Raw genomic sequence first — 17,931 nt, 5'->3', positions numbered from 1 at the left:
GTCTCCGATTTGCCTGTAATAGGGTGTCAAAATGTAGTTTTGCTGAAATTTCCCGGCTGGAGGAGGGCACCCGGCTCCGCTCCGAGGCGGCTCGCGGTCCCCGGAGACTCCGCAGCCGAGCTTTGGGTCCCTCGTGAGTTCGTCAGAGTTGACTTGTGCAGAATTGGGCCCCACAGCCCATGTTTGGCTAGTAATCGCTTCCCAATTAAATTTGAAGAGACAGTCAATTAAATAATTAACCGTAGGGAAGAGGTTTTCTTCTTTCCAAGCCTTACTAATGCAAATACTTTGCATCAGGCCACCCGTGTTTTGGGCACGCACAGTGACTCCCCATTTCTTGAGGAACACTGACCTCCAGTGGGAGCGCGCGTTCATTGCAGCTGCTGGTGGGTCTCTTCTGAGCCTTTGATTTGGGGCCTAAGATGCAGATACATAGATTCCAGACACATACACACAAAAAAAGTCCTTGTGTTGTGTCCAAAGTATGTGTTATCGCCTTTCCCTGCACACAGGTTTGGTCTCGTACAAATAATGTAAAAATTACATTTCAGACAAAAAAAAAGATAAAAACATGCTCTAACAGAGCCCCGGCTCCGCGGGAAAGCAGGGTTTGCTTTCGGCATGACTCCTCTTTGAACCGCTGTCGCTGGTGCCTCCTAATCCAAACCTCCCAGCACGGCGCCGCTGCGGCACGGTGCCGGCAGGCGCCAGCGCCGGGTCTGCCGCGCGGCTCGCCCGCGCTGCGCGGAGGGGCCCGCTCCTGCTCCCCGCGTCGGGCGCCTCCGAGCCCGGCAGGAACCGGTGCGCTGGGATCTGCCCCGTGCACTTTGCACCTTCTTGTCTGAAGCCTTCGGAGGGGGTGGAAAGGCCCGTGGGTGTAACAGTCTGCCCCGACTTCTCCCCCCAGCCCGGCTCCTTCCCAGGCGGCTTTTGCATTTCTTGCTCACTGGCTGTTGATAAATGAGGATTTTTTTTTTCTTTTTTTTTTTTTTTACCTTGTAGCTGTCTGGAATTCAGGGGGATAATTACGATGGGGAATGAGCAGGGAGGGACGTGAGCAGCTGGTACTTGAGCTTTCACCCACCTGGAAATACAGGCACGGAGGGACGCATCCTGCTGTCCTGGCAGTGTAGAACCGCAGGTCTAAATCTTTATCTGAGCTGAACTTTCTGCCAGACGGAGGACAAGGTTTTGCTAGGAACAAGGGAGGAAGGAGAAGCAGGATTTCCACTGTAGGATGAGAATCCTTGTTGCCGATGCTCGGTCTTTAGGTGTGGTTGGAGTTGCAGATCTTGCAAGGAGCGTGTACTACCGTGCTGGTCCTTTTCCTCCCTCCGTAGTTCTTTTTTTGCCCAGAAATGTCTCTGCCTCGCTTTGCATCTGGGCTGGGGGGTTACATGAAGGGAGCTGGAGATGTTTGTGTTGCTCCGGGAGCCTTCAGCAAGCGCCCGCGGTGCGGGTTGGCTCTGGGGGCAGCTGTAAGGTGGCTCGTGCGTGGCAATGGGGGCAAGCAGGGGCCCCAAGGTGTCAGGCGGCCCTGGGGCTGGCTCGGCTGCGCCCGAGCCCTGCCGGGAGCCGGCCCGCTCCGGCCCCCGCTGCAGCCAGCCCCTCTGCCAGCTCCCGAAACGGGGACGGAGATGCGGAGGAGACGGGCTCATTTGAACGTTGCTTTCGTGCTGCGGGCAGGGACTTTGCAGAGTCTCGGCCTTCCCTCAGCAGAACTTCTGGGTTAAAGGCACGTGTCGTGGAGCAGCAATTCCCACCGCGGCCGCTTCAGAACGGTCTCAGCTCAAAGTGGGCAAAACACATGCAAAGAGCGACAGCCAGCGCCTGGGGTGCCTTTGCCCCGTGCTTGGCAATAGGCTTGCCCCCAGCTTTGCACGCGTGGGGCTGCGTGTGCGCGCGTGGGACACTGGCACCCCGGGAGGGCGAAGGGGACGCGGGTGGGTGACGCCCCTGCATTTCGGGCTCTGTTTTGCAGTGCGCTGCACGGAGCTGCAGATCCAGCTCACAGAGACGGTTTCCACGGTGGCCGAGCAGAAGGAGCTCGTGGCCAAGCTGGAGCAGGACCTCAGCACCATCCAGGCCCTGTCGGCGATGCGTCGCCCGGATGCGGAGGTAATGCCCCCCGCGCTGCGGTAGGCCCCGGCACCAGCCAGCCCTTCTCTTCCTCTTCCTTCTCCCCGGGGATGGGACAGGCTTCGAGGGTCAAGCACCGGCCTCCCCTGCGCGCTGGAGGGATCACATCTGGTATTTGCTCTGCTTGCTCATGGACGTAATTGAAATGATTATTTGCACAGTCTGAAGCTGCTTCTGTGCTGTCCCAGCCGTTGAGCCTTGTCTGGGGCCTGTTTGAGAGCGAAGCATCCCCCAGCGCCCCAGGTGTCCGGGCCGTAGCGGGGACCCAAGGGGAGCATTGGGAGGACTTGCTTTGCTCGTGCACTGTGGTACGGGTGGGAAGCGTTTAATCTGTTCTCATGCTGCCCAGGGCGCAGCCGTCCACAGCCTGGAGAAGATTCCTGAGCCCATCAAGGAGGCAACGGCTCTGTTTTACGGTAAGAGGCTGGGGTGGTTGTGGCGGAGTCCGGTCACCTCTTCCACCGGCACAAGATGAGCAGTAGGCAGATGTTCCTGAGCGTGGATGTCGTTTGCTCAGCCTGTTGTTTGTTGACTGGTTTTCCATGTTCAGCGTGATTTGCCTTCCTCTACACGCTCTCCTGCCCCACAGACCAAGACCATGCAGCAGATGCATGCCAAGCCCGCACATCCAGGCTGAACCCAGCTCCTTGTGCTCTGACTCCTAAGCTTTCCACCCCAAACTCACCTCTGGAGCCAGCGAGCTAAATGTTCTCTTTACGTTGGCTCCTGTTCCGCAGCCTGCTGGAGAAAATGAATCAAACCAATAATGACGGCTGGCTCCTCTGGAGGAGAACCCGCTTCCTTTCCCTCTTTTTTTTTTTTTGTTTTGTTTTGAAAGGTTTTGAAAACACATAATAAACAATATCATGGCAACAGTTCCACCAAGCCAAATAACCTGCAGCCACCCATCCTGTGCTATGAATAGTCCATCTGTGCAGACGGGTTGAGTCACTGCCTCCTAGGACACGTTTCTCCTTGGCGGCAGATGCCTCCCGCTGCTAGGACGGACGGGGAGGCTCAGCCAGTCAGCCAGAGCGCTTGCTGGCTGCGCGCAGGACCCTGCGGTGGTGGCTGCAGAGCCCTGTTGTAACCCCTGTGGGCACGAGTGTGATGGCCATGAGATCCACCCACACGCTGGGGGGACCTCAGACAAGCCCTGGTTGCTCTTTGGGGGACGGTGGCTGTCTGCCCACTCATCTCTCATGCTGAGCTTTGCTCCTCAGGTCACCCACCGCCCCCCAGCACATCGTTCCCGGAGGGGCAGATGGACTCACTCTTGTCCATCATCTCCAGCCAGCGGGAGCGCTTCCGGGCCAGGAACCAGGAGCTGGAAGGGGTACGTTGGCTGGGGCCGGCCGGCCGCGCAGCACTGCCGCGCTCTCTCTGAGCCCTCCAACAGTGTGCCAGGCAGGTTTCATGCCCCGGCACAAAAGCCAGGGCCTCCGTAGCCTGTTTTCTGCTGAATGTGCGTCCATGAACGCCACGTCCGCTTGGCAGCCAAGCGCTGGAGCGGTGCCACCTTCCCACGCCGTTGCTGGGTCAGCACGGCCCAGCCCTGCGCCCCGTGCTCGTCTCCGAGGGCTGGTACTCCATTTACCTCCATCTCCTACTGCTGCAGGAGAGAGAAAAGTATATTCTGGTATTGGCGGGTTCCTAGACCAAAACCTCCTCTCCGGACCCTCAGCGTTGCTCCTGTTGAAGGACCGGTCTGAGTTCGTCCTGCTGTTGCAGTTCCTCCTAAAGGGCACGTAGGGAGAATGTGGCAGAGTGTTACCCAATAGCTCTACAGCTATCAGCGGTTCAAGACAGCCTCTGTGGGTGTTGGAAGCGTTGGTGTTGGGAAGCGGGTGGGTGGGCTTTGTGCCTCCCTGGGGGACGGCTACAGCCAGTCCCCGGCCTTTCTCCAGCCCTGCAGGGAGGGAGGCAGGAGTGATTTAGGAGCAAGGTTGCCCAGAGGGGACAGTGAGGTTGTGAACAAGGTGCCCCAGCTTGCTGCGACGGTACCGGGTTGCATCTCAGCGTTTCCTCTCCTGCCCTCGTTTCTCATCCCGGGTGCAAACGCCACGGCCTGGGAGCTCTGCACCGGGCCCCCCCGCTGCCACTGCATCTCCGTTGTCTGCCAGGCCCGACCAAACCAGCGGCGTGGTCGGTTCGGGGGAGATGCCACACAGCCAACTAAGCCATGCAGCTTTGTACCCGTGACGTGAAGGATTTTTACTGGGGATTTTAGATCAATAAATAGCCTGGTCATCTCCCAGTGCCACTGGAGCAGCATGACTCGATTTAATTAGCTTCTCTGCAAGCTCTGTCAGCAAGCATGGTTTTACAGGGACTGTTAGCAAATCACCCAAGTTTGTATGGTGAGGACCTTGGGTATCTGGCCACCCCACTCTTATGCTCCTCAGACCTGTGCTCAAGGTACTGGCTCTGAAGCTGCAGTCAGGAGGGGGAACTAGCTGTGGAGCAGGGCTGTTAGCATTGGGTTGAGCCCTCCTGGGTTGCAGCAGACACCCCCATCTCCCTCATACCAGGTTAGGTCCATCCCTGCACATCTGCCAGGCCCTGATGGCATCCCCCTTGCTCTGCCCTGCAGGAGAACCGCATGATGCAGCACACGGTGCACGCTCTGCAGAGCGAGCTGGACAACCTGCGGGCTGACAACATCAAGCTCTACGAGAAGATCAAGTTCCTCCAGAGCTATCCTGGCCGGGTGAGTGGCCGTCCTGCTGGCTGGGCTCGCGCTACTCTAGGCAGAGATCCCCCAAACTTAGACCACCGCCCTGAGTGTTTGGGAGTGGTGGGGAAATTGCAAGTTACCCACACACATCTGGCATGAAGTGTTTGGAGTGGGAAGGGGCTCAGCGCTCCCTCTAGAGGAGCAGGTACCCAGCCCCTCTCCCATAGGGGCAGTTTTTTAACTGTATTGAAGTGTGTCCAACGTCCTTGATGTTAGAAACTTTATTTCAAAGAGCCCCTAGGAGATGCTTTGATGCTCCCACGACTGCTTTCCAGCTGGTGAGCTACAGATGCTCCAGGTTGACTGGAGAGCACGTCGTTAAACTGGGACCTCCGGCAACAAAGCCCTATAGTTAGAGGCTGAAAAACAATTCAGTCTTTCATGTAGTGACTCATTCTCACTGTTTGAGGGTTGTATCAGGCGGTTGGAAGTGACCTGTGCTACTTTTGCAAGCTCTCCGTCTCACAAGCTGGGCTAGGAGACCTCGTAGCCGTGTCTGTGGTGGACGGGCATCGGGCATCGTTCCCAGTGCATTAGTCACCAGTTTTCGGCACCTTTCACTGTATCTCCTGTGGGGCCGACTGAAAGCAGCAGCTGATTTCCCGCGCACCGTGTCCAATTGCCCATGATTAGCTGCGAAATTCGCCTTTCCCCCCCCCCGCTCGCCTGACCCACAAACCCATCTGGCACATTCGTAGCCTGAGTTTCTCGTGACCAGCAGAGAGAGCTCCTCTGCTTCCCTTGCTCCTGGGCCACCAAGGCCGGTCCTGGGAACAGAAAGGAGCCCTGAGCCAGGGCAGGGCCAGCCAGGTACCGCGAGGACGCCGGGTTTGCGGTGTGGGCACCGCTGCCCAGGACCGCCTCTGCATGCACTGCTTCCCACGAGGCTTCATCCCCGGAGATGCCCTGAGCATGGGTGGCAGGAGAGCCCCAGCTTTGGCCACCAAGCAAGTTCAGACGGCCGATTGCAGCCGTTTCTTTGGTTTGAGCTGGGCTATCGCATCCCCAGGCTTTTCTAATAACTGAAAACGACGGTGGCGACGGTACCGCAGTTCTCCCCAGAGCGCTCGCCTTTCCACGCCGCGGGGGCTCGGTCCGCTTCACTGGCTGATGTGTTGATAGCTCGTTGGGGTGGGGGACTCCTGCAGGCATCCAGGACCTTATGTGGCGTTTTTATTTATATCCCCGTGGTGGAACGGGGTCGGCCCCTCTGGCGTTTCTGCCTGCTTCTCCCGTGGCAGGTCCCGTCTGGGCGCGTATCCCCCCGAGGCATTCCCGTGATCGAGGGGGCGAAAGCCTTCGACGCGTCAGCACGGGGCGGGGGGGTTACGTAACTGGGAACCCAGTCGGGCATGTAACGAGTTAAAAATAATCATCAGAGGTCGTTCGGTAAGGCCGGGGCGTAAGGAATTCCTAGCCCCCAAATCGGGATCTCGCCTCAGCCCGGGATCGTGGCTGGGCCGGAGCTGTGCGCGGCGCTGCCGGAGCGCAGCCGGGCAGGAGCGCGCGAGTTGCGCTGGTTCGGAGCCGTCTAAATGTTGCACTTCCTTCACGGAGTGCCCCCCGTTTCCGCGGCTGGTAACAGCAGCGCGTCCCAACGCCGCGTCCCCCCGCTCGGCCGCCGCCTCCCTCCTCCCAGCCGGGTCCCCAGCGCCCTCGGCCCTGCCCGTGGCCAAGGCGATCCCGTCCGTCGGGAGGAGCGCGGGCGCCCGCCCCGGCTCACCCGGCCCCCCGTGCGCCCGCAGGGCGGCAGCCGGGACGACACGGAGCTGCGCTACTCCTCCCAGTACGAAGAGCGCCTCGACCCCTTCTCCTCCTTCAGCCGAAAGGTAGGGAAAGGGCCGGGCGCGCGGCCCCCCGCCCCGGCGCGCGGCCCCCCGGCCCGGCGCGCCTCGCTCACCGCCTCCGCTCGCTTCCTTCCTCGCAGGAGCGCCAGAGGAAGTACCTGAGCCTCAGCCCCTGGGACAAAGCCACGCTGAGCATGGTGAGCAGCGGCGCGGGCTCCGCCGGGCTCGCGCCCCTCTCCAAGGGGGGCCGGGGAGCAGCGACCGCTCCCTTCCCGTCTGCTAATTCGGCCGGAATCCGGCGCCGCCGTGGACGCCGCCGCGGCAGCTGGGCCTCTGCGCCGTGGCCTCGCTCCACCACCGAGGCCAGCGGCAGAAAGCCTCCTCCCTGCCCCGTTCTGCTATTCCCCCCCCTTCCAAAAAAAATCAGCGGCGGAGAAAAGAGGGGGCGGGGGCTACCGCGGGCCGCAGCAGAAGGCAGAAATACACTGTAAGGAAGGCAAAGTCGCCATTTGCATAAATCCCAAGCAAATGGCAGCATGAATATGGATCGGGTGGCGGGCCCGCACCACGGAGAATGAACGAAAGGCGTTTGGAAAAACCCGGCCCCGGGCGAGTCGCTCCTCGGGGACGGTGAAGAGCATCGGGCCACCGGGGCCGCCGGGGCCGGGGCGTTCGGGCGCAGAGCCGGCCCGGCCGGAGCGCGCTTCGGAAATGCCCCGCGTGGCGTTTCGGGGGATTTACTTAGGTCCGTAACGAATCCCTAGTTCTTAGGGCAGGGATAGAAATTTCAGGGGGCCGCGGCGGGGCGATGCCCGCAGGCCCTCGCGGCTCTCGCGACGGGGACGGCCGCGCGCGGGGGGCCTGGGTGCCCGCAGCGCCGTTCCTGCTGACCGGCGTTAAAACGGGTTTGGTTTTGTTTTCTCCCCCGCCGCGTGCTCTGGCTGCAGGGGCGGCTCGTCCTGTCCAGCAAGGCGGCTCGCACCGTCGCCTTCTTCTACACGCTGCTCCTGCACTGCCTCGTCTTCCTGGTGAGTGCCTTCCCGCGCCGCTCCTGCGGCCTCCCTCCTCCCCGCGCGGTTTCGGGGGGGTTATCTATCACTGCAAGGGGAACAAAAAAACGGGGGGGGGATAAGAAAAAAAGAGCATCAATAATTAAACAGTGAAACGAGATGAAAGACGAATCGGAACAATATTTCCATCCCGCTCTTCTCAAAGTTAGATCGACCTCTCGCTGTTTCGGTGAGGAGAGGAGCAAAGAAAATAAAAAGTTGTCGTCATTAAACATTAAAGCGCTAACCTAAAAAGAAAAGAGAAATCATAAATATTACATGGCCGGGAGGTTCCTGCTCCGCGGAGACGCAAAAGGGCTGCGGAAAGCCGGCGCCGGCGGGGGCTCCGGCCGCGGCGCTGACGGCCTCTCCGGTCCCGCAGGTGCTCTACAGAACGGCCTGGAGCGAGAGCGTGGGACGGGACTGCGCCGCGTACTGCGCCAAAAAGTGCGTACGGGGGCGGCGGGGGGCGCGGGGGCCCGGCCCGGCGCCGGGGGGCCGCGGTGAGGGGCGCGGTTCGGCTGACCCGCCGGCGGCTCCCCCCAGGTACGCCGACCACGTGCACCGGTTCCACGAGGACGGCGACGCCGGCGCCATGTGGCAGTGACGCCGGAGCCGCGTTCCCCCGGCGCCGCCTCGGCCTTCGGGAAGCCGCGCGGCTTGGACGGATCCGTTGCTGGTGGGCGGGAAGGGATCGGGATTGATTCGGGGTGAAAAGGGTCGCGGGAGAGGCGGGTGCTGCAAGATGCTCCGAAGTCAGAGCGAGGGATAAGCGCGCGGGCGCCAAACGGCACCTGTTCGGCTCGGCGCCGTAACCGGAGCCTGGCCGGAAGAGCGGCGTCCGCGGCACCGAGCATCCACGGCACGGGACGGCGCGGGGCGCCCGGCACCCGCGCTCTGGCTCCCCGGCCGGGGAGTTGAGGGCAGCTTCTCCCGCTTCTCCGTAAGCTAATGAACGCTGGGCGCTTTGGAAATGATGTTTTGGTGTGTGAAATCGGGAGCGCAGAGCCATGATCCTGGGAAGGGTGGGATTCGCATTCAGGCTTCGTAGGGAAAGGTAATTTTGCTTTTTTAGGAGTTAGATGTGATGTCTTAGAATTGCAGAACTTCCATAGCTACTTGTACTCATCAAAAATGACTTAAAATAGATATAGAGTTACGCAGGACAAGTTATCAAATAAAGTTAGACTTGCATTGACTGAACTGCTTTTGTGCTTTTTTTTTCCTTTTCTTTTTTTTCTCTCTCCTCCTTTTTTTTACCTTTTGATACTAAACAACTACGAAATGTCCTGCTCGAACGCAAGGGCAGAGTGCGCAGCTAATTTTGGACATCCATGGCAGGAGCTCCAGCACCTGCTGCCTTGCAGGGCTGGGGACTGCTGCCGGGCCAACTCGCAAGTGTGTGTGTGTGTGTGCATGTGTATGCATGTGTGCACGAGCATGTGTGGGTGCATGGGGGTGTGAATGGGTGTGTGAGTGCATGGGGGTGCATGGGAGTGTGCATGTGTGCACGTGTGTGCGCGTGTGCATGGGGGTGTGCATGTGTGCACGAGCGTGCATGGGGGTGTGCATGGGGGTGCATGGGTGCGTGGGTGCATGGGGGTGCGCATGGGTGCATGTTTGCATGTTTGTGCATGGATGTTTTTGCTAATTTGGTTTGAAAGCTCATCTGACCAGGACGTGACTCGGAAGGGAAGGGTTCGGCTGCGCTCTGCTCGCCCTCGCTGCTTTAGGTTCAATTACGGGAAACAATCTTAATTAGTATTGACGCGTAGGCAGGAAAATAATTAAAGGAAACCCAGGGCTTTCTCCGGCTGCTCGACCTGCGAGGCCTCGGAGCCGGCTGGGCTGCCGGCGAGGGCTCGGCCCGAGCGAAGGTCCCGGGGGTGGCTCGCGCGCACCCGCTGCGCGGCCCCGGCGCAAATCCCCGGCGTTGCCAGCGGAGCCGCGCGCCCGGCCCCTCGCCCCTCTCGGCGGGGAGGCCGCCGCCGCCGAGGCTCACCGGGCTGGGGAAAAAATTCCTGTTTTTCCAACCTGCTCTTCCAAAGTCCCCGGCAGAGTCCTGGGAAGGGCTAATACCCTCCTAAGGAGCTTTCGCGCACGGGCCGAAGGTTACCTGCCGGCTGCCGCTAAGCCGCTCACCGGCGGGGCCGTGCCGGCGCCAGGACGAGAAGCTCCGAGGACGTGGGTTGCCTGAGCCAGTCTCGCCCCCGCCACCCCGGCAGCCGAGAACGGCTTGGTCGGCTTCGGCTCTGCAGACGACTGCGCCTGGCCGGGTGGACGGGCTCCCCGGCGGAGGGCAGCCCGCGGCCGGGGGGCCCGGCGGGGCACGCAGGCTGCCGCGGCCCACGGGCTGGGCGCACTGGCTGCAGGTGCCCACAGCGAGCCGCTCTCGGTGCTTTTTCCCCATCGCACGGTGCTTTTTCCCCATCGCACGGTGCTTTTCCCCCATCACACGATGCTTTTCTCCCCGTCACGCGATGCTTTTCCCCCATTACGTGCTGCTTTTTTCCCCATCACGTGATGCTTTTCCCCCATTGCGTGCTGCTTTTTCCCCATGACACGATGCTTTTTTCCCCATCACGCGATGCTTTTCGCGTGCTGCTTTTTCCCCGTCACGCGATGCTTTTCCCCCATTACGTGCTGCTTTTTGCCCGTCACACGATGCTTTTCCCCCGTTGCACGGTGCTTTTTCCCTGCCGCACAGATGCTGCCGCTCTGAACTTGACACCGTAATGCAAAATGAGGTGGAAACTCCGCAACGCTGGAGCAGCAAAGTGGCGCTGCCCCCCACCCCGCCCCCGGCTCGGGTCGGAGCCAGCACCGTGGCCCCAGCAGCAACCTCCTCTGACGCTGCCTCTCGCCCAGAATAACCGCCACCGACCCCCGCGGGGAGGGCTCGCACGCGGCCGCTTGGGTAAGCGGCTGAAAATAGCCAGGGCGGGTGCGGGGGCAGCGAGAGTGCGGGGGCAGCGAGGGCACGAGGGGAAGCCGTCCCGCTCCGCGGGGCGCTGGGGGCTCCCTCCAAGCCCCGCGCTCGCCCTGTGCAGCAGCGTCCCCGGGCAGCCCGGGGCCCAGGGCACCGGACCGAGAGGGCCGCTCCATCGGGCCGCCGGCTCCAGCCCAGCGAGCGCGGTTCTGCTTTCGAAGAGACGCTCAGCAGGGCTGGCAGCGGGTGACGTTTCTGCAGGCGCCGTGCGTCCTGCTGTGCAGGCCCCCGGGGAAGGACAGGCTGCTTTGCAAACCGGAGCTGAAAACCACAGCCCTTGGCACCCACCTGGGCGGGTGCAGGGACAGGGCCGAGCATCGGGCGCCCGGGGCAGAGCGCGCGCCGGGAGCACAGGGGCTCCGCCGGGCACGGGCCAAGAGCGCGTGATGCATCCTTGCAGAGGGGCAGGAGTTAGGAATTCGATCTCGAATCCTTATGACTACAAGCCCAGGGATGCAGCATGGTTCCTCGGCGGGCCGGCGCTGCCCTTTGCCCACCGAGTGCATCTGCAGTTATGTCCTAACGTGCAAGCGCGGCCAGGCGCCGGCAGCCTGCCCCAGCCGTGGCCCCCGCCGGGGCGCAGCCCGGGCTGAGCTCTGATGAGGTTAATGAAGTAGAAGGTGTTGCTCAGCCAAGCGCAGTTTGGCCATCTGCTTTGACCGGGCTGGGCGCCTCGCTGCTCCCTGCCACCCGCCCGCTGCCTTTGCGTCGCGGCGGGCTGGGTGCTCGGCACTTACCCATAGGAGCACTGTCCCACTCGGCCTCGGGGAGGCCATGTGATGCCAGGGTCCCGCGGTGTCACCAGGTTCCCATAGCAGTGCCAGGTTCCCACAGCAGTGCCAGGTTCCTATGGTGGCACCAGGTTCCCATGGCAGTGCCAGGTTCCCGCGGCGGTGCCAGGTTCCTATGGTGGCACCAGGTTCCCATGGCAGTGCCAGGTTCCCACAGCAGTGCCAGGTTCCTATGGTGGTACCAGGTTCCCATGGCAGTGCCAGGTTCCCACAGCAGTGCCAGGGTCCCATGGTGGCACCAGGTTCCCACAGTGGTGCCAGGTTCCTGCAATCGTGCCAGGGTCCCACGGCGGTGCCAGGTTCCCGCAGCGGCCCACTGGAGCCCCGCGGTGGCGGAGACACGGAGGGAAAGGCTGCGTGAGCCACGCGAGGCGCCCAGGGCACGTGGCAGGGGGACAACTTCGGCGAGCAGGAGCCCATGCACATGCTACTGCAGCTTCGCAAGCAGCCTGAGCTGGGCTGAAGTTACACATTTGCTTGGGGAAAGGAAAAAAAAAGAAAAAAGAAAAGAAAAGAAAAAAACACCCCAGAGGGGAAGAAAATACAGGGAGAAGCGTGCTCGGGTGCCGCACGGAGCAGATGAAGGTCCATGAGACGCGGTGACGGTGTGGAGCACAACGGACCGCGCGCCCCGCTTGGAAAGTGCTGCGGCAAAGCCGTCGACGGCCGCGCTGGGCACGTGGCGAGGGCCGGCGCGCACGTGTTGCCGCCTCTGCAGCGCGCCCGGCCCGCCGGCGCGGTCCTGCTCGCCCGTCGCCGGGGACCGCGGCGGCTGCACCGAGCATCCGCGCCGCGCCGGAGTCGGTCGCTATGGAAACCCCTTCTGCCAGCGCAGGGAGCATCTCCGCCTTCCCTGCGAGCTTTTTGGGGGGGGGCACCTGAAAGCTGGTTGGGGGGGGGGGGGTCCTGCAGGACGCGGAGGGGTCGGCTGAGTCCAGCAGCTGCTGCCGCTGGGGGCCGGGCTGGCCCTGCAGAGCCCTTCGGAGGCGCTTCGCCCACCAGGCTCGCTGCGGCCACACGCCTCTTCCCGGCTCCCCGCGGGGTGGTGGAAAGGCCAAGGAAGCTTTCAGAGCTAAGGGAGAGTTGGGATTTCGGCGCTGCCAACATTTTTAAGAGGCGCTGTGAGTCCAGGCAAAAATGTTTTTTTCCTTTAATATTTAATTCTTTTCTTTTTTTTTTTTTTTTAACACACGTGCGTGCAGGCGCTCAGAGATGCTCCCGGCGGAGCCGCCTCCAAGCGCGGCGGAGGCGCCGGCGGGGCGAGCCGACCCGCCGCGGTGCGCCTGGGCTCGAGCGGAGGTTGGTGCCAGGGCGTTCTCCGGCCTTGAGCAAAAGGCGAAACCTTCACACCTGGGTAAGCGGCACCCGGGAAGGCCTGCTCGGAGCGGCACCGGGTTTTTTTTTTTTTTTGCCGTAGCTTCAGCCCTGCAGGCCCAGGTGCGGAGCCACGTAGGTTCGGCCCTGCTCGCCCACAGCCCCCGCGGCAGGGCGCTCGCCCCGACGGATGCCTTTGCAGGCGGCATGCAAATCCTGGCACGCTCCGCGGGCTCCCCACCTGCTGCCTCGCCGGCCCGCGCGCTGGCGGGGCTAGCACCGAAAGAGCATCGCTCTTCATTTGCATCAGCAGGAAGAAGAGCAGAGAGAGCGTCGGCAGCGTGTTCCTGCTTCTCCTCCGCGGACCTCGCTGCTCGCTGCGAGGGACAAGTCCTCTGAATTCGTGAATGCAGCGCTCTCTTCCCAGACCGCGCGCCCGAGAGATGCTCAGCGAGTTGCCACACACCTTGCCTCAGAAGGACAAGCACTGGCTTCTGCACGTGCTTCTCACTCTTGGCTGCTTCAGTGTCCTCGTTACCTGCTGGTTCCTCCAGGCCCCAGGTCCTGGGCGCATCATGGGTACTGCCTGCACCCCAGCAGGGTCGGGGTGGTCGAAGGAGCCTGCTGAGCTCAGGATGGATAAGCCAGCAGGATGCAGCAGAAGAGGCTTCCCCCCTGCCTGGAGGTATCAAGATTACTCAGGCAAACACTTTGGGATCGCTCTTGAAGCCCTTGGTCATGCCTGCTGACGCTGAGCTGGGCATCTCTGCCCATGTCTCACCTCACTCCCAGCGCCTCTAGAAACACAGCAGAAGAGCTGGGTGCCCCTCTCCACCTGACATGCAAAGCAGTGTGCTCGGGAGGCTGGGCTCTTTCCCTGCTCATCCATCCCAAATATTCCCTCCAGCTCTCCTTCTGGCTGGGCGAGACGCTGTAAGGTCACAGGATGCAATCCCGAACAGGTGTTTGACACAGCAGATCTGGGACACGGCAGGGGACTGGCTGCATGAGGATAAGAAGGACGCCAGATGAAGTTTTGATGCCACAAGCTGCTCCAAGGATTGCATTCTTGTTGACTCCTCATCATTTCTCACCAGCTTCTCACAGGTCAGAGCTGGTCCATTGCTGATGGCAAGGCAAGGACCATTAAGCTGCTGGCCACATCTTGGAGACCCAACCTTAGCCTCTGAGGGAGAAGACACCATTTGGCCATTTGCTCTCCATCTGCAAATGCTCCAACTGTGCCAACAGGCGCTCGGCCACTGCAGGCAGCGTGGCTGGGTTTGACCAACCTGCTCCTGCTCGGCAAGTCCACAGCAAGGTTTGCTCCTCCACAAGGGCAAGAAAGTCATCTTGGGAGAGCCCCACTCCACCAGGGTGAGGAGACACCCTGGGAATCAAGAGAAAGAGAAGTTCTGGGTGCAGAGAAAACGTTAGCCAGGACCTTTTTTGCTGGAAGGGGAGGGCTTTTCTCCCTCTGGCAGGTAAGTCCTGATACGGGGGCTGAGGAGGAGACGGGAATTTACACGTCAAGGTCTTCACATCAAAGCGATCCTCAGACGAAGGCTCTATAGCTGTAGAGACAAGCTGTCAGTGGGTGTTTGCATTCTTTAACATGCCAAAGGACGTTTTAAAGCAGTTTCTGCTGCACAAAAAAAGATGAAAAAAATAAACACCGATTTCTCCCCGTTTCTCTCCTTTTCCTCTTCCATCCCTGCAGCATCTCCCCCCCCCCAGCAAATCCTTCGCCTACATCTCATTAGAGACCACTCCTGGGCAATCTGCAGCTGCGACGGTGCTTCATGTTTCTCTGGTTTCCCCCCAGTGCCGGGGGACGGGCGGACAGCGAAGGGTGCGGCGTCCCTCACCGCGCCGGTACCTGCCTTTGGGCCAAGGGTTTCGTGGGCACGCGGCGCTCAGAGCGGCGGCTCTCTCCAAGAGCTGCTCTCTTTACTCCTCGTAGAGATTTTTAAGGCAGCTAATAGCGCCGCGGGAGCCCCGTCGTAATTAGAATTGGCAGGAGCGCGCAGATATTAAGTTTATTCACCACCAGTTTTAAATCATTCCCTCGGAGGGAAGGGAGAAGAGCCTCTCCGTTGCAAGCCGGCTCTTTCCAAGCATTTGTTCCTGTTCACGGGAGGAAACCGGCAGAAAATAAGCAGTGACCATCGCACCTGAGACGACGTTAGCATCGGTGCCGGCCGAAGCGGCAGGCTGTATGTAGAGCCAGCAGCAAACGGGTTCCCCCTTCCCTCCTCGCGCTGCCGAAAGCGTAATGTAGACCAGATGGTTTTAGAAGGCTGTCAAAATGTTTTTTGTTGTTGTAATTTTTTTTTAAATACAAACATTTTAATAAAATTGGAAGCAGTCCTACGGAGGTTTCTGTTTTCAGCCGTCGTCGGCGAGCGAGCGCCTCCGGGGCGGCCGGAGGAGCCGGGGGGCGGCGCGGGCGCTGTCGCGTGCCAGGGGACCGTGCCGAGGGCGGACACCCTGCGCGGAGCACGCGCTGCGGAGCTGCTCTCCCCTTTCAAGGGCGTGTGGTTTAGGCATAAAGAAATGCACGCTTGCTCTGGAGCGACGTTCAATAAAAGCTAGGAAGGAGGGTTTTCTGAAGTCCGTATGGTAATGGGAATCTAAGAGGGGCAAAGAGCAGGATTTGAAGTGAGTAATTCCCATACAGCACTGCGTGGGGATGGTGAGAAGGTGACCGAGGACTTCCCCTGCCAGCTGAAGCGCAAGGAGTCTTCCCCAGTGATTTCTACAGCTTCTTTACAGCTCCTGGGTGAGCCAGCCTGGAAAGGCAGGCAGCGATACGGCAGGGAGCCCACGGCGTCGTGCAGGATGCCACGAGAGGACCCCTGAGGTTTAATGCTCACGTGAACATCGGCTTTAAAAAAGCCTCGGTTTCCCTTCTCTTTCCTGGCTCCTGGCTCTGCATGGCAGTACGGGCCATGGAGGCTCCCGGGCTTTGCCAGGGCATCCTGCCTTGGCGTCCTGCAGCGCGGCGAGGATGGGGCTGGAGCATCGTCTGCGTGTCGGTCGGAGCTGCTGCTCCCCTGCCACGCAGCTCCCAGCACTCCCGGGGCAATCGATACCAAGTGCAATGAAACCGTTAATGAAATTTCAGCCTAAGAGACTATTGATTGTATATTTTCTTTAAAAATGTATATGAATGGGAGAGAGGCTTTCTGAAGGAGGGCCTGGGGAAAAGGGGGCAGGAGTAAAGAGACGCATCGGTGGCTACAAGGACATGTGCAAACGCAAACAGTCCAAAACAGGCTGCATGTGTCCGCAGCGGGCTCCAGTCTCTTGGCAAGCACTCATTAACCCTCAAAACTGCCCTGGGAAAGCAGGATGTCCAAAGAGTGGACATTCACCCCAAATCGTATAAACAGGGATGATGAAACCAGGAAGAGAAGTCAAGACTCCACGGCCCAGTTGTGTCTCCTGGACACTGGCTTTTACAAATTCCCTTTGCCCTTTGTTTCCAGCTGCCAAAAACACACAAAAAGGAGGTTTAAAAAGATGATGCCTGCCAGGCGAAGCCGACTTGTGCCTACGGAGGCTTCCTGCGTGCTGTCCAACACAGGGCCTTGCCCGTGACGGTGGTTTGCCCAAGGCTGCCCAAGCACAGCAGTGCGAGGAGAGTCTCCCAGCCGGCACCAGCGCATGCCCAGCCGCTCTCCTGCGGCGGAGGCACAAGAGCAGCCCGAGAGGGAGCCTGGCCAGGGCCCACAGGGCCCGCGGCAGAGCCCAGGCGAAAGGTGCCAACTCCAGACAAGCAATATTTTGCTTCTGCTGCTGCTGCAGCTGGGCAAGAGGCTCCTCGCATCGCAGAGCGGGGCTGCAGCACTCTGACGCGGCACGCACATCTTCTCCCCAGATGCACACCTAACGCACGCCCTCTTCCTAGATGCACGTTACAGTTGTTATTCTCAAAATAACTAATGGCTGAGCGAAGGAAGGCGGAATGAAGGCAGAGGAGGAAGCGAAGAACGGTGACCAGGACGACTCAGATAACATCCTCAAATGCACTGACCAAACCTCTCTGGTTCATACGGAGCGCCCCGAGCTGCAAGCTGCCATGGCGCGCTGTGGCACAGAGCTGCTGTGTCCCCGGTGCGCGGGCACATGCAGTGAGGCCTGCAGGGGCCGTGGGCTAAAAGAAGACACCAGAAATTGCTGCTTTCTCCTGCCAACCACCCCAAGGCTGGGGAGACCCATGTATCTTCGCCGAGCCTCAGCTTCCCCGCTTGCCAGCTGGCTAATAGCTGCAACGCACACGAGCACGTGCTGAGCTGGAATGAGTGGGCCTGCTCTTCTGCATCATGGGGTTATAGGAAAGGAAAAGAAATGCATCACAGCAACCTCCCTCACCCAGTCTCGGTGCCCTCCCCAAAACTGGCCTCTCCCAAAACCTAGCAGCAGCGCTGGGTAAGAGGACAGCAACGAAGCGTAGTTCGGAACTACGCCCTCCCACCTCCAGGGAGGGTCCTGAACTTTTCCCGGGCGCAAAACTCGCGCTGAAGTCATTGCATTTTACTTTTCATCACTTCTGTTCGACCGCCCCGCTCCACCTGAGAGTCCCTGCACCGCTTACTGCGAGCCACCACCCTCGACGCCCTTTATATAACAGTCATTGCCTTAATCCTACAGGTGCTTTGCAGAAGTAAAAAGGGATTTGCTCCTCCTGCAAATCCTTTTTTTGGTGAGTCATCCTTATCCGCCCCGGTGGCCGCCGCGGGCAGGGAGGCCCACGAGCTGAGCGGGCCCCAAGGACAGCTCGGCAAAGGCCTGGAGGAGGATGCTGCTACGCGGGGTCCGGTTCCTCCGTGACCCGGGCTAAATCACTTAAACCTCTCTGTGCTTCGGCTCCCCTTCTGCGAGCCGTAGATTATAAATCCGTCCTGACCCCCCTTGGCAAAGGCAGGTGCTCAGAGAAGGGCTCTATAAATACATCTGCTAAGGGGGGATGCCAGGCCCGGCCTGGACACCTTGACCTGGAGATGAGTCCGGCCGGCGCGGTGCCAGCTGCCCGCATCTCGCAGCCCCACGTGCCACGGGCGAGGGCTGGATTTGGCCCCCGGGGGAGACGTGGGAGCAGCCCCGGGGTCCGTCCCCCCCC

General features: G+C 60.5%; 1 protein-coding gene across 1 annotated transcript in view; it reads left to right on the top strand.

Moving 5' to 3' along the window:
* The window catches only part of CUX1 (cut like homeobox 1), a 270,867-nt gene extending 261,952 nt beyond the window's left edge, over positions 1 to 8,915 (top strand). The window contains exons 15-23 of the mRNA XM_062592853.1: positions 1,982 to 2,118; positions 2,489 to 2,555; positions 3,363 to 3,475; positions 4,733 to 4,849; positions 6,622 to 6,705; positions 6,804 to 6,860; positions 7,611 to 7,691; positions 8,095 to 8,159; positions 8,259 to 8,915. Coding sequence (XP_062448837.1) covers positions 1,982 to 2,118; positions 2,489 to 2,555; positions 3,363 to 3,475; positions 4,733 to 4,849; positions 6,622 to 6,705; positions 6,804 to 6,860; positions 7,611 to 7,691; positions 8,095 to 8,159; positions 8,259 to 8,319 — 782 coding nt within the window. The 3' untranslated portion in view covers positions 8,320 to 8,915. The remainder of the gene's footprint in view (positions 1 to 1,981; positions 2,119 to 2,488; positions 2,556 to 3,362; positions 3,476 to 4,732; positions 4,850 to 6,621; positions 6,706 to 6,803; positions 6,861 to 7,610; positions 7,692 to 8,094; positions 8,160 to 8,258) is intronic.
* Positions 8,916 to 17,931: the final 9,016 nt, after the last annotated feature.

The sequence above is a fragment of the Rhea pennata genome, chromosome 20, assembly GCF_028389875.1.
Source record: "Rhea pennata isolate bPtePen1 chromosome 20, bPtePen1.pri, whole genome shotgun sequence".
Taxonomy (NCBI): domain Eukaryota; kingdom Metazoa; phylum Chordata; class Aves; order Rheiformes; family Rheidae; genus Rhea; species Rhea pennata.
This window is presented reverse-complemented; position numbering and strand designations above follow the sequence as displayed.